General features: G+C 55.6%; 1 protein-coding gene across 16 annotated transcripts in view; it reads right to left on the minus strand.

Moving 5' to 3' along the window:
- Crocc (ciliary rootlet coiled-coil, rootletin) overlaps positions 1 to 15,338 on the minus strand; it is a 46,462-nt gene that overhangs the window by 30,146 nt on the left and 978 nt on the right. For 2 of the 16 annotated variants that reach the window (XM_046468472.2, XM_046468474.2), the window contains 8 exons: positions 9,001 to 9,142; positions 7,621 to 7,673; positions 7,283 to 7,437; positions 2,833 to 3,018; positions 2,663 to 2,746; positions 2,527 to 2,588; positions 2,277 to 2,442; positions 1,686 to 1,792 (listed from right to left, as the gene is read on the minus strand). In XM_046468472.2, coding sequence (XP_046324428.1) covers positions 1,686 to 1,792; positions 2,277 to 2,442; positions 2,527 to 2,588; positions 2,663 to 2,746; positions 2,833 to 3,018; positions 7,283 to 7,417 — 740 coding nt within the window. In that variant the 5' untranslated portion in view covers positions 7,418 to 7,437; positions 7,621 to 7,673; positions 9,001 to 9,142. Of the gene's footprint in view, positions 1 to 1,685; positions 1,793 to 2,276; positions 2,443 to 2,526; positions 2,589 to 2,662; positions 2,747 to 2,832; positions 3,019 to 7,282; positions 7,438 to 7,620; positions 7,721 to 9,000; positions 9,143 to 9,650; positions 9,767 to 10,059; positions 10,083 to 10,179; positions 10,399 to 13,382; positions 13,872 to 14,123; positions 14,168 to 15,338 lie in introns of those variants that run through there. The other 14 variants (XM_046468475.2, XM_046468473.2, XM_046468479.2 and 11 more) reach the window with 14 other exon arrangements.

The raw sequence follows: 15,338 nt of genomic DNA on the forward strand, positions 1-15,338 counted from the left end.
AGGGGAGGGAAGTGTCTGGGATCAGGTAGGAGATTTCCTACTCTGTACCCTTGTGAAATGGGAACCTTGAGAATGCTGATTAAAACTAAAGTCTATTTCATATCCATATGTAGGTTAAATCTAGTCCTCTCTTGAGTGAACTGTAAGGCTGGGTATCCAACAGTGAAGATAGGAAGTGCCTCATTGGCATCCAGTTACTGTACAAAGGCGAATACTGCAGCTGTCTATTCTCAGTGAACGTCCAGAGCACCAAGAGCATCACAAAGAGAGGCACACAGGCCAGGGCCTTCTGATGGAGAACACCTTCCATCCCGCAGCCTTGCCAGAAAAACAAAATGCCAATCTGCATCTGATCTAGCCTTAGATCCAATGTGCAATTCACAGGAAATACAAGGAACAGAGGAACATGTTAAATGATACCTCAGGGACACAACCAGCAAAATCCAGACTATGGGAATCTCTGGGACAACTGACCCAGTTTCCCTAACAAATAATTTAAAGGAGACTTAAAAGGTCAAAAGAATAAAAAAAAAGTCACATTGTGTTAATTTTCATAGTTCCTGATCCAAACAAACTATGAAGATAAAAAATGGAAATCAGACCCTGACTATTTCAAGATATAGGAAAAGGTTAATTAAAGATTTTTCATGTGGGCTGGGGTTGTGGCTCAGCAGTGGAGTGCTCGCCTGGCACGTGCGAGGCCCTAGGTTGATCCTCAGCACCATATAACAATAAATAAGTGAAATAAGGGTATTGTGTCCAACTACAACTAAAAATAAATATTTTTAAAAAATTTTTTTCATGTGAAAAAGGAAACATGGGGCTGGGGGGTCATGGCTCAGTGGTGGAGCGCTTGCCTAGCATGTGTGAGGCCCTGGGCTCGATTCTTAGTACTACATATAAATAAAGGTCCATCAACAACTTAAATATATATATTTTTTTTAAAAAAAGTAAATACATCAGTTTCCCGGCTGGAGGTGCAGCCCACAGCCTGATCAACTGCGTCTAGCTGACTATCCATTCTGACAAGGATACAGCCTCTGCTCAGGACAGGCAGGGCCAGGCTCCCTGCCCAGTGAGGCTCTCCTTTCATTCCTGCTGTTCCTCCAACCCCACCAGCAGCCACTCTCTCCCATCCTAGAGACTTTGCTCATGCTGTTCCCTCTGCCTGAAACACCTGGCTCTGCTACTTCCAACCCTACCCACTCCTCAGGGCTCCCTGCAACTCCCACTTCCTTTTGGCTTCTTCACCCTTTCATCCTTCTGAGCTTCCAGAACATTCCCTTTGTCTGAGCACTTGCTTCTTTGATCTAGAATTTTTGCAGGAGCCCGTCTTTTCACCATTAGATGTTGCAAGGGTTTTGGTAGCAGAATTGAGTATTCTAGTGGATTTAAAGCAGGAGCTTCAAATCTTAATTGACACAGCTGTTTGGCCTTGGGAAGGTCACTCAACCTCTCTGAGCCTTAAAGTCCTCATCTGTACACTGGGAAATACTATAGTTTCTACCTTACAAGGACACTGTAAATATCAGGTAAAATAACAAGTGCAGAGAGCCTAGCTCTTGGTAATCCCTAGTTAAGCGTTGACTGCCGTTACCCCAGTTGCTCTACATCTCCACAGGGCCCAGCACACAGTAGATGTGCTGAGTTGAGTCTCACTTAGGAGGCCGCTGGCAGGGCCTTACCTCTCAGTGCCCATCTTCACCTCGCTGACCAGCCGTCGGAACCCCACGACTTTCCTCCAGAGGAGGAGCAGGCGGTTGTGTTCGTTGCTGCAGTAGGCATTGAAGGACTGGAGGGAAGACGTGCTGCGTGAGGGGCGGGGCGGGGCGCTGGCTCCTCCCCCCTATCGTGGGAGGAAGCAGGCAGAACCTTTCTTTAAGTAAGGATGGTGGCAGTCACTACGCCGTTATTATGAGGAGTAAAAGAAAAGGCACACGGCCTGTGTAATCAACGTAAACTCCCGTAATCCCAGCAGCTCCGGAGGCCGAGGCAGGAGGATCCAAATTTCAAAGCCAGCCTCAGCAATTTTGTGACGCCCTAAGCAACTTTGCTAGGCCCGGTCTCTAAAATATAAAAAGGGCTGGGGTGTGGCTAGTGCTCAAACGCCCCTGGGTTCCATCCCTGGTACCAAACACAAAGCTAAACAAACGACTTTGCTGTGACCACCATGACCTCTGCTCACCTGCGCCGGGCGCATTTCTGCTCCCATTCCCGAGGGCCCCCCATTCCAGCGCTCCTCAAGGGCCTGCACCCGCCAGGCTGCCCACACGCACCTCCTCCTCGCGCCTCCACGCCGCCTCCCGCTGCTCCAGCTCCTTACAGCTGCGTGTCCAGTCGCTGGTTACCTTGCGAATGTCCTCGCTCAGAGCCTGATTGGCGGAGCCTGCCTGGTCCAGCTGTTCTCGCAGCATAGCGTTCACCTGGGCCAGGCTGGCACTCCTGGGCAGGGCACAAGGGGCCAGTGGGCACTCACCCACCCAGGGCAGCACCACCAGCCCTGCGCCCTCCTTACCGCAACCTCACCTCTGCTGCTCCTCCTCCAGGCGGAGAAGGGCACTCTCCAGGTCTTGGCTGTGCTCTGTGTCCTAGGTGGGAGGGGGCAGCCTCAGACAGGACAGGCGGAGGGAAGGGCCCGCGCCCACCCCACCCTGATACCCACCCTCAGCCGCTGCTGCTCCAGCTCTGTGGACCTCTCTAGCAGCTGCTGCTCCAGCTCGGAGCACCTCTTCTTGTACTGGAGAATCTGGGGTGGAGGGAAGCAACGGTGTTCCAGGAGCAGGGGCAAGGCAGAGGAAAGTGAGGGCAAGAGCGGGAGTGGGTGGCCCTGACCTTGGCCTGAAGCCGCTGCACTAGCTGGGCCTGCCTCTGCTGGCCCTCCTGGTAGGCCTGCAGCTTGCGTCGGTAGGAGGCCTGCTCCTCCTGCAGCTGCCTCCGCAGCTCCACACTCTGGCGGACCAGCCCCGGGGGCTCCTGTGGCTCCAGCTCCCCAGATTCCAGCTGCATAGCCTGCTCCAGCTGCAGGGAAGGGCCCTGGGTGAGAGGCCTGGGCCCCTAGGGAAGGCAGGCACAGGCCTCTGCAGGGGCTGCCAGGATGGGCCCGGACCACAATGCCTTGTAAGTCCATAGCCTTGCGCCCCAGGGAGCAGGCGCATGTGGGCAAGCCCAAATGCAGTGCATGTATGCACAGGCTAATGCAGCTGTGCATGGACAGACAAGGCATGCACAGACACACAGACAGGGCACACACAGGCACATACAAGTTAGCCACCCACAACCAGGTGCATGCAACACAGATGCGGGGGTGGGGGGTGGGGGGGGTCACAGTAGCCCAGCCTCTCCAGAACGCTTCACCCCTGCTGTGCTGATTAGATTGGCCTCACCCCCACTGGACCTGAAGGTAAACTCAGGAAAACCTGGATGTTTGTTCCCCATTGTATCTTTTCTTTTCTTAATTTTTTTTGTTCCCGTTGGTGTTGGAGTGGCATGAATGGCACCAACACATGTGAATCCACCCAAGGGGCAGGCACAGGCCCACACTGCAGACCCCAGGCTTACAGACATGTAACCCACACAGGCATACTCAGACGTCCCCCGGGTGACACAGTGAGCCCCCCAATACACATGGTGCTCTGTGACATCACCCTATCTAGAGCCTGCTTCTCTCCCTTTCATGCCACCTTACAGGGGGCTCTGCTGCTGCTGCCCTGCACCCCCTGAGGGCAGTGCAGGATGCCCTCCAGCTCTGGCCACCACACTACCATGGGACCCTCTCAACACCCTAAGGCACTGGCCTTTAGAAGGAAGGAGGGAGCTGAGGGGAATGGACTCTGCAGGGCGGTGAGCACACAGGGGTCCTGAGGACAACAATGGGGACAAGCCCAGCTGACTGATGCCACCCCACACTCACCACCCACTTCCCCTGCACCTGGTCTGCTACAGCCCAGCAGGGCACTGATGCCCATGCAGGTGGAGCCACACTGGTCACAAGGAAGCCAGCAGGAGGGCTCTGTGCGCCACCCACAAAGCCAAGGACAACTACATCTCACCCACTCCACCCCAGGGATGCTGGGGGAAGGCTGGAGAGGGAGGAATGCTGGCTAAGGGGGCTGAGGGGTGGCAGTGGGGGCTCTACCTGGACAGGGGCTGCAGACCTGTGGCAAGTGTCTGTGTGGAGTCCACCCAAGTCGGGCGCTGTGCAGGTGTCCCCAGCTGTACATGACAGAGGTAGCCCCAAAAGGTGTGAACATTCTGTGTCAAGCTCACACCTCGCTGGCTGGGAGTGGGATGGATTTAGCCATGTGTCTTCACGTGTGCTGGGGACATGTTGATACTCTGGTGTGTCCGGGCCTTCACACGCACCTGGGCGAGGTGGCCTACATGGTCTATGCCGTGGCGCGGGCCCCGTGTCTGAGTGTATTGGGCGTGAGTTTACAGACAGTCATCTGGGTGTCAGGGGGCCTGGGCATGGCTCTCAGCAGGGGCCTGGGAGGGTCTGAGCGCTACGTGTCTCTGCAGTCTGTGTGTGCCTTCGTGGGGCTAACTGGCAGGTGGCTGTTTTGTGTCCCATGCTTTTTGTGTTTTGTGCATCTGTGAGATGTGAGATGTATGCTGTGCCACCTGCATTATGGACACATGACAGTGGTGACACTGTCTGTTGGGATGACTCTCCTGTGGGCAGGTGTGAGGCCTAGCTGTGGCAGTGGCAATGGCTGTTGGTTACGCCACGTGCACCGTGAACCTGAATGTGTCCATATCTGTGGGGTCTGACTGTGTGCTCTGCACCCGCGTGCCCCCAGTGCCATTCGCTTCTGTGATCTGGAGGGTTCCATAGTGCCAGGGGCTGCCCACTTCCCCAGTGCTCACAGTCAGGCCACTCCTGGTCACACCTCCACCCTCTCCACGAACTCTGCCCCTCACAAAACAGCCTTTCAATTTTACTTGCAATTCAGAAAGGAAGGTGGCTGCCACCAGGCCAGGGATCAAAGAAGTTTACTGTGTCCCCTAGCAACTGGGGCCCTAATGCCACCATTCAATTCACTCTGTCCAGGTTGCCATGGACACTAGGAGAGATGGGGGGGGGGGTTATGCTCTGGAGCCAAGGGGCAAGGCCACCTTCCTCCTTCCCCTACACCTGCTCCTTAGGGACTGTGAGGTCCTCTCTCTGACCTAGGAAGTAGCCTCTGGGAAGCCCCTACCTAACATGCAGTTCATAGGATATGAACCCCCTCACTCCCCATCCCAGGACCGTCATGGAATGAAGGATCAGAACAACCTTCCTGATGGCCCCCAACCCGGTTATGGCATGCGCTGCCACCCATCGGCACAAGGACAAGTGAGCTTCAGGGGAAGGCTACCCATGACCAAGGGACTCCTACCCTGGGCCCACCACGCCCCCTCCAGGCCTCAGTTTCCCCCTTTGTAACAGGTGACTGCCGGCAAATGCTCTCTGAGGACCCCCGTTAGGAAAAGCCTAGAAAGGGGCTGGGGATGTGGCTCAAGCGGTAGCGCGCTCGCCTGGCATGCGTGCGGCCCGGGTTCGATCCCCAGCACCACATACAAACAAAGATGTTGTGTCCGCCGAAAACTAAAAAATAAATATTAATAAATCCTCTCTCTCTCTTAAAAAAAAATGTTGCAGCTGCTCCAGAAATTTGGGATCCTCCTGCTCTCTCTGAAAGCGAATTATTAAAGCTGTTCCTGCATGTTTAAAAAAAAAATAAAAGGAAAGGCCTCGAAAATCCTTCTACCCCAGTCCCAGGCCCCAGATGGGCCCCAAACTGCCTCACACACAGGAGAGTCACAGTGCCAGGCTCCCACTGCAGGCTGTTCAGAACCACCCACACAGGACGCGTGAGGGAACTGCCTAGACTACCTCAGGCCCCCACCTGGTGCCGCAGCCCCAGTCTCAGCAGCTGTGTCCCAGCAGGGAAGGAACCGGCCAACTTGCACCTCGACATTCTTCTGCCAGCCAGGGACAGGGCTGGCTTCACTGTCATTTGGAAGTTGGCATTTAGAAGGCCGCCCCTGGGGGCTTGGCCTTGTGCCAGGAGCTGTCACCATTGACAATGTGGGATCCAGCCAGCCTGCCCTCCACACACCCTGCAGACCCTGGGAAAATGTGTTCTGTGCTGTCCCCAAAACTAGGGGCCACTTTGGCCCCCCACGCTGCTCCTCAGCAAGTCCCAACAAGTTGGGGGCTTGTCCAGGCGGGCAGCTACCAGGACACAGGATCACCCCCTGACTACACACAGAAACGCACACACCTCTCCAGCACGGCATGCAGACCTCTGTACACACAGGCCCAGCCTAGGGGTCCCGGGCCAACCCTGGCCCTTCTGCTAACAAAGAGGGAGTCCTGCCCCTTTGGGTTCCTTCCAGCTTCTTCTTCATCCCTAGGATCCCTGGCAGGCAGCTGGCAGGGGGGAGACCCGCTTCTTGTCTTAACTGGCTGTGCAGCCCTTGTATGGTGCTTTCCCTCTGAGCCTCCATCTTCTCTTCTGTTAAACGGGCAGCATGATTCTGACAGTAATGCATTAAACGTAAGTACTTTGCAAGTTACTGGCACACAGCAGGCACTCAATAAACGGGAGCTACTGTTACAGCTGTGACTACTGCCTACAACCTCCCACCTCCATTCCTCTGTCCACACACACTTCATCCCTCATGCAACGCTCACCAACCTTCTGTCACCACCAACTCCCCAGGGCCGCCTGCCATGAGCCTGGGGGTTCACCCTGCCCCTGGCCCTCACCTACCTCCCCAGCCCCTCACAAGCCACAACACAGGTACCTGGTGATGGACATGCAGACAGGCCTGGCTTCCTCCTTCCCTGCCCAGGCCTCAACCCCGGGGGACAGTGGTAAATCTTGTGGCTGTCCCCAACCAGCCCACAGAATTTTGTGGGTGCCTGTGCCACCCGACCCAGCAGCCAGCCACTGCCTCAACCCCGGTGCCATGGAGCGGGAGACTGGGGAGATGTCCAGAGTCTTGAGGGGCTGAAGGGCCCCTAGGGGTCTCGTTCTCTGTGCCTGACACTCAACAGGCCTAGGACAGATGGGACTGAAACACCCCTCGTTCCATGTCCCCACGGGTCCTGCACAGCAGCTCCGTCACCCTCCCACCCCCACAATAAACAGGGAGAGTGGAGCCACTGCTCAGGGCCATTCCAGCCGCAGAGCCACAATCTGCTCCCAGGCTGGCTTGATCCAGGGCCCACCTGCTCCCAAGTGTGGCCTGGCCTGGCCTCTCCCTGCTCCGGCCCGCCCCAGGCAGCACCCACCCTCTCGCTGGCCGCGCTGTATTTGATGGCAAGCTCGTCGCGCTCAGCGCAGCTCTGGGCCAGGAGGTCCTCCACGCGGGACAGCTCCTGCTGCAGCAGCTGGTTCTCCTCCTGCAGGGACAGCAGTGACGCCATCTCTGGGGCCGGCGGCAGGGCTGGAAGGGACCGAGGGCATGTGGTTGGCTCTGCCTGGTCTAGTAGGACAGATGCCCCACCTATCCACAGGGGCAAGGGGGATAACCAGGCCCCAGGGAGGACCCTGGGTGGGGGTGGCTGCAGCTCCAGGCCTGAAGACCAGGCAGGCGGAGGACGAGGACAGGGGCTAAAGCTAGACTCACCCTCAGCTAGGTGTGGTCCTCAAGACCCAGGAAGGGCAGGAGCCGGGCTCAGTCTGGGATTGAAGGGAGTCCTTGCTGAGTGAAGCCCCAAGGTGATCTTCTGTTTGTTTAGCAGCACAGGGGCACTTTACCAGAGCTCCACCCCCAACCCTTTTTATTTTCTCATTTTGAGACTGGATCTTGTTACGTTGGTAAGGCTGGCCTTGAATAGGTGATCCTCCTGCCTCAGCCTCCCAAATTGCCGGGATTACAGGCCTGTGCCACAAACCCAGCAAAGCCTCGAGTTCTTTTTTTGACTACTGGAATTGAACCCAGGCACTTTTTAACACTGAGCTACATCCTCAACCCTTTTTTATTTTGAGACAGGGGCTCACTAAGTTGCTCAGGTCTGCACTAAATAGTTGAGGCAAGCCTCAAATTTGTGATCCTCTTGCCTCAGCCTCCTGAGTCACTGGGATTATAGGTGTGGGCCACCATGCCCAGCTTCTGAGTTCTTGATTCCTTCTCCAATTACTATTCTTCTCAGGGTGTCACTTGCTCATCCATAAAGTGGGTGGGAGAGTACCAGGCCATGCCAGGAAAACAGAAAAGCCTCACTCAAGGGCAGGGGTTCACATAACTTCCAAGGCTCAAGCTAGTGTAGGTCAGGTTGGGAGGAGGAGGAGGAAGAGTGTGGAGGAAAAGAAAGGTGTTGGGGGGGCAGGATTGTCCTCCTCTTATGGGCTGCCCTTTGACCCTGGGCCTCAAACAGCTGTTCCTCCAGCTTGGGGTGAGGGCGATGAAAGTCTCCCCCAGTCTGGGGCTCCAGGGTTCCCACATCCCTGGTCCTCCCAAGGAGAGGTCCCGTCCCCAACCTGGCAGCTGAACAGGAACCATGGCAGGAGGACCCCGAACACCCCCAGCACAGCTGCCAACTCATAGCTGCCCCATGTGTGTCATTCCTAGTCGCTCAGGCTGCATAAAAGGTCCCTGCATGCTGCCCACTAGGAAGAGCAGGTGCCCATCAGCCTTCCCAACCCACCATCAGACCTCTGCAAAGCCTGGGTGGGGCTGAGGGGTGGCCCCTGTAATCTCAGGTTCCGCCAGCTCACACCTTCCCTGGGAGGGAATGCAATGTTGGGGTGGAGTCTTCACAGCAGCTTGGGGAAGGGATGCGTGGCCCTTCTCTTCTAGATGCATCCAATGGGGAATACATAAGCCTACTTAGGCAAATCACACCTCCAAGGCTCCATTTCCTCCTCTGTGAAATGGGCCCTTCCCTCAAAGTCTTGCACTTCCCTCAGAGTGAGTGTTGGAGAAATGGATGCTATGATCCTGACTGCAGAGGAGGGGTGGGAGAACAGGTGACCTGTGGGCAGGGTCCCTGGCGGGCCATGGTACCTGGGCTCTCAGGCTGGGAGAGGTTGCGGGTGACAATCTCCCTGATGCAGGCAGGCAGGCTGGTGTGCTGAGAGTCCTGGGCAGGATCCTGCACGCTCGGGCTCTTCTCCTGCCTGGGTCCCAGGACACTTCTCTCCAGTGTCTGTGGGGAAAGAGAGAGGGTCTTCAGGGACCTGGGATCCCGCACTTCCTGGCCTGAGGGGAGAGGATAACAAAGTCCTGTGGTCCAAGAGATAGGTGTCCAGGAAACCAGAGCAAAGCCTAGGAGTCAGAAAGGTGGTCGAGTGGCCTGGCCCTGAAGGGAGGCCCCTGCCCAAGGGTGGGAGAAGAGAACAAATCGCACAGTGAGGACACAGCCCCAACGAGGCATCAGCATGAGGAGCTCAATCCAGCTGACCCTGGATGGGTGAAGGTCCTTCTGTGTCAGAGGTCACCCAGACCCTAAAATCTAGGAGTAGGGATCCCCTTCCTCCTGCCACCTGGGTGCCCTTAAATCCTCAGTCTTGCCAGGATCTGTGAGCTGGGGCTGTGTACCCACCATTACCACCACACCTCTTCCTCCCTTTGGCCCCCAGGATGCACCCACCTCTTACCACACATAGGCCCTGCTCCCCTCCCTGGACAGGGTGGGCACAGCCCTCAGCACCCACCTGGATAACCGTCTCCAGTGCCAGCTGGGCCTCCAGCGACCCCACCAGCGCCAAGCTCATGGGGGAAGAGGCTCTGGGCACGTTCCTGTCCCCTTCTCCAGGGCCCCAAGACTAACTTAGCTGCCCACCCCTGGACCCACCCCTAGCCCAGGCCGCTGAGCTGAGCATCAGGCAGATTAAGCTTAAATCCGGCGGCGCCCCCACGTGACCGGGCAGTGGGAGGAGCGGGGAGGAGGCGGGAGGAGCCAGTGGGGAGCAGAGGATGGGAAAGGAGAGCAGGGAGAGCTGCAGCTGCCGAGGAGGACTGGGAAGTGGGGACAGCTGGGTGCAGAGCCGGAGGGAGGAGAGAGGGGAGAGAGGACCGGAGGACCGAAGGGGCGCTGTAGAGGGAAGGAGGGGAGGGCAGGACCTGGAGGTAAGAACCCTCCACCTTCCCCCGGCTGCCGGGTCCTAGAGCCCTCCAAGCCCAGGAGGTGGGGATAGCAGCCTGAAGGCGGGAAAAGCCAGAGTCCCGATCCTCGTTGCTGACCCAGAACAGAGCTCGCGCGGCTTGCGACAAATGTATCCACGGGGCTCTGGAATGATGTTTCTTCAAAACAGGTGCGGGGCAAAGAGCACTGTGGGCCCAGGCAGGGACTGAGTCCTTCACCCCCGCTGCACTGTGTGCCCCAGAGCAAACTTCTTTGTCTCTCTGAGCCTCAGTGTCCTCAAGTGTAAAATGCAGAGAATGCTGGTATGGAGGAATCACCTGGGGATTAAACATAACGCTCTCTGGGCGTCAGCAGCACACAACACCAGGTTCACTTAGCGACAAACACTGAATTCAGTCACTTGAAAATCCTGGATGTACAGTCCCTGTGGGGAGGGCAGGGGGGCAGGACATGACGGTTGTGGAGCCCAGGAGTCCACCCATCGCCTCCCACTGCACCCTCCCTGCAGCAAGAAGGCCATATGGCACAGTGGTTAGGCCCACTGCTCTGGAGCCAGAATCTGTCCTGGGGACACATCTGACACCTGTCTCTGACAGTATGACAGTTGACAGTATGACCTTGGAAAAGTTTCCTCTCCAAGCCTCACTCTTCTCATCTCTAAAATGGGAACAACAGAACCGACCACATAAGATAATCGTGAGAATTGAGTTGAAGGGTATAAGAAGCACACCTGGCAGGTAGTGAATGGTTATAAATGGCAGCCACAGTTCCTATCTTCCTTAGTGTCCTGTGTCTGGGCTTCTGCTACCTCTTGGTGTCCTTTGTTCGAGGGGATAAATTATCTTATTTAGTCCTCACCTCAACCCATTTCCATATGAGGAAACTGACCTCATATAGGTGGGTTCTCACCTATTCAAGGTAACTCGCTGCAGGGGAGTAGGAAGCCCAAAGCTCAGCCCCCTGAGGCCAAGCAGTTCCCAATGGGTACCTACAGGGCAAGGCCAGGGCACCTGCTTTTCAAGGCTCTATCACCTCTATGACAGATCCAGGAAGACAGCAGGTGCTACATAAATGCGTATGGATCCAGACTGGACCCCTCATGCCCAACTATGGATTCCGTCCTGCAAGAGGACAACTAGCAACCAGGGCCCAATCGGGCCAAGGTAAGTGCCATAGACGTGCTATGCCAAGCAGGCCAGATGTGGGGGGAAGGGAACAAGATGCCAGGGGCTGGGTACTGGGTGGCATCAACCCGGGGCTCCACTGTAAGAGCCCTTCTGGGTTCTGGGATCCCAAGAAATCATAGCTAAACCGTGTGGGGACCTGCGCCTCCCTGACTTCCACAGCTGTATCTTATTCTCCAATAAATGACTAAATTCATGGAAATCTGAATGTTACTGCTCCAGTGTCTGTTGTGGTTCCGATGTGGCTTGTCCCCTCCAAAACTCACACTGAACTTTGGTCCCCAGTTCAAGTGTTGAGAGGTGGGGGAGAACTTTAAGAGGGGATTAGGTCAAGAGGGATTAATGTCTCTCAGGGTAGTGGGCTGTTGTGAAGCAGCCTGGTCCTCCTCCCTCTCCTCTGCACCTGCCCTTCCTCCATGTCATGACACAGAACAAGGTCATTGCCAGATGTGGCTGCCCAGTGCTGGACTTCCAGCCTCCAGAACGTGAGCTAAATAAACTCCTTTCCTTTATAAATTTCCCAGGCTCAGATATTTTGTTATAGCAACAGAAATGGACTAAGACGGCATCTGAACACCTTGACTACCATGTTGGCTTTGTCTCCTCATCAGCTGCATGACCCTGAACCCAGTGACTTCATTTCTCTGAGCCTTAGTTTCCTCATCTGTAAAATTGGATAATTAGTGCCTGATGGAAACATTATGAGAATTAAATAAGACATGCTAGGCTTAGTTGTGTGCTTGGATATGCTTTGGCAGAAACTTCTATGGGTTACTAGAATTCATTTCCAACTCTCTTGGAATATGGCTTGCAGATGTTTCTTGGACTCCCTTACAGTCAGATCTGGCCATGTGGTCAGGTTCTGGCAAATAAAGACAGTAAGAATGTGTGTCGCTTTAGACTCAGCCGGTAAGAGTATCCCCAGAGGAGTCATTTCTCTCCTTCCTTGTCCACCAACTGGAAGGAAATGATTTCAAGGTCAGAGGGGACACTGGGACAACAAGATAGACAGGATCTGGTCCCTAGCTCACCACATAGAAAGGCCCCAGCCAAACACCCAACAGGATTTTTCATGAGCGAGAAATAAGTTTCTATTGTGTTAAGCCTCTGCACTCTCAGGGTCACACCATCATATCACCGGGTGTCCCCTTAATACTATGTGCACCTAAACCAGGGTTAGCATTGGCTATTGTTGCGTTATCATTACTGTTCACTAGAATTACTGGTTGTACTACTGATGCCCGGTCAATACCCTTGTGCCTGCTCTAGACCCTCAGCCACAGTCTGGTGAGTACAAAGGGGACACACTTTGCCTCATTCCTGGCCCCCTCCAAACCTGACATTTTCCAGGTCCTACTGCAGGAGCTGGCCAAAAAGTCTTTTGCTGTCACTCCTGAGCTGCAAACATACTGGCTGCTCTTACCACTCACCCCTTCTCTATTTTCCAGTTGTTAAATTATTAAAAAAAAAAAATGCTGAACCAACTATGAGCCAGGCCAGCTTCTTCAACAGCAACACGATGGCTACACTAAGGCTCAGTGGAGTCATTTGCTCAGACTCACCAGCCATGAAGAGTTGAAGCCACAGCTGAGACCCAGTTCTGACTGGTTCCAAAGTTTTAAACAATAACAGCAATGACTACTATTATGCAACTCTTACTGCACACCATAAATGAATTTTGTGTTTAGACTTAAGTCCTATCCCAAAGATATCTTATTAGGTATTTGCAAATATTCCAAAATCTGAAAAAAAGTCCAAAATCATAAATATTTCTTCTCCCAAGCATTTTGGATAAAGGATACTTAACCTGAAGAGGAAAAATTATATAGAAAAAATAGAAAAGGAAACAATCCCCCTTGGCTTTGGCTGAGATCAATGGGACAAGATTCCACCAAGCATGGTGACGGGCAGCCTGGGGTCACAGACAGGCACCAAAGAACACACATCTAGCACCTGCCCCATCCCAGGAGTTCAGGTTAAAAGCCAGGCAATGGCCTGGGGCGGTGGCGCACGCATGGAATCCCAGAGCCTGGCTGAAAGGAATGTGTGGGGTCGGCTGCGGGGGTCCCACCCTTTGCCCCTGCTCTGCTCCTCCCTTGGAGCTATTTATCAGGCACCTGCAGCCAGCTCAGTCAGGAAAAACAGGAAATCTCAGCTGTAAACAGATGGTCTCCTCCGGCCGCTACCCCGCCCCGCTCCAATCCTCCAGACAAGTCCAGTTCCCAGGGAGGGGACTGTGGAGATGTGGTCACCAGGGGAAAGGCATCCGCTCAGACTTGGGTTTGCAAAAAAACAAAACAAAACAAAAAACGAGGGAGCCAGTTCAAAATGCCAGCTTCAAAGACACGGACGGGCGCAGGGGGCCTGGGGGCCGTTCTCAGAAACCCAGGGGGATGGGGGAGCAGGCTCCTGCAGCCTCGCATCGTGCCCAGCCCCGGGCCTCAACTGTTGGTCCCAACACGAAGGCACTTTCGACTTGGCAGGCTGCAACGACGAGCAGGACCCCACGCGGAGGGCAAGGCCGCGGTACGCAGCTCGGGACGTCGTCGGAGAGGGCCTCGCGGCAGCCACCGAGGAGCGCAGGCGGGGCCTGCAGGCCGCGGGGCCCGGGCAGATCCCGGCCGGCGCGCGAGAATCCGCGAGGAGAGAGCGCAGCCCCGGGCGGCCCTTCCTCTGCCCGGGCCGAGCGGCCGCAGGGCGAGCCCTCGGTGCCCACAGGACCCCGGTGCGCGGGCGGCGGCTCCAGCCCGCCCCCTGGCGCCACCCCGGCCCCGCGCACGGCCTTCTCCTCCCGGCGCGCGCCCGCCCTGTCCTCGCGCGCGCGCGCGCGCGCGCACGCGTTCACAGCCGGCCCCTACCTGCGCGCGCCGCCGCCGCCGAGGCAGACCGGGCCGGGCCGGGGGCGGGGCGTAGGGCGGGGCAGGGCGCAGGGCGGGAAGGGCTTGTGGGCGGGGCGAAGGGCGGGGCGGATTCGTGGGCGGCCCGGGGCTCCGAGCTCGGAGCGCCTATCCTGCTCGCGCTGAGTTGGTGGCTTTCATAGCGACTGCCCTTCGTCACCGGCACACCCATCACTACCGCCTTCCACCCAACGGAAAATCCGAGGGGCTGCGCGTCGCCCGAGGCTTCGCCGTCAGACCAGCTGAAGAACTCCGCTGCGGTCTGGCTCGGTCCTTCCTATCTGTTGTAGTGGACACGAGGCCTTTACTTTATTTACTTATATGCGGTGCCGAGGATCCAGCCAGGGCCTCACACGCTAGGCAAGTGCTCTACCGCTGAGCCACGGCTCCAGCCCCAGTTCGGTCTTGAAGGCGTCAAACTCCAAAGCTTCGACCAAGATAAGCGATCCCATGGTCCAACCCGACGGAGGGGGCACCCCCTGCCAGCCCGTCAGGGCCGCCCGAGCGTCACCGAGGCTTCAGTGATCTGACCCGTGGGGCAGAATCCTGTTCTGATTGTCGTGCTCTCCCAGTAAGGCGCTCTGGCCGCAATTGGTCCACCCGTGAAATGGGGATATCCCATCCCTGTGCCCAAATGGGATGGGGGCAAAAATCACAGAAGAAATGTGCTTTTCAAACTAAACACAGGTGTGCCCATCTCAAGTTCATCTCTACAGAATCAGTCCCTTCCTTCCATCCCCTTCCCAAGACTCATCTCCCTCTGTATCAAGTCACTCATTTCCAAAATGGGGAAGGAAGCAGGTCTGACTCTGAAGGACTGAGAGGAGGCTCACTTGCATTAAGAAAGCACGTTTAGCTTTGATTTTGTATTTGGGAAACAGTAAAGACCCAGAAAGAAAAACCAGCCGGTAGTTGATAGTTCTGCATGTCAGGTGGAGGGGAGGAGTGGAAATTTAATCTCTATCAAAAAGGAACCTGGGCTGGGGTTGTAGCTCAATGGAAGAGCACTTGCCTGGCATGTGTAAAGCACTGGGTTCAATTCTCAACACCACATATAATAAATAAAATAAAGATCCATCAACAACTAAAAAATATTAAAAGAAAAGAAAAGGAACCTGCTTTTAACATCTGAAAAAATGCACTAGAGGCCACCGCCACTGTGCAGCCGGGTGCAGG

This window comes from Marmota monax, unplaced genomic scaffold (assembly GCF_021218885.2).
Source record: "Marmota monax isolate L192 unplaced genomic scaffold, Marmota_monax_Labrador192_F-V1.1 WCK01_AAM20220418_F8-fsc00008, whole genome shotgun sequence".
NCBI classification, from domain to species: domain Eukaryota; kingdom Metazoa; phylum Chordata; class Mammalia; order Rodentia; family Sciuridae; genus Marmota; species Marmota monax.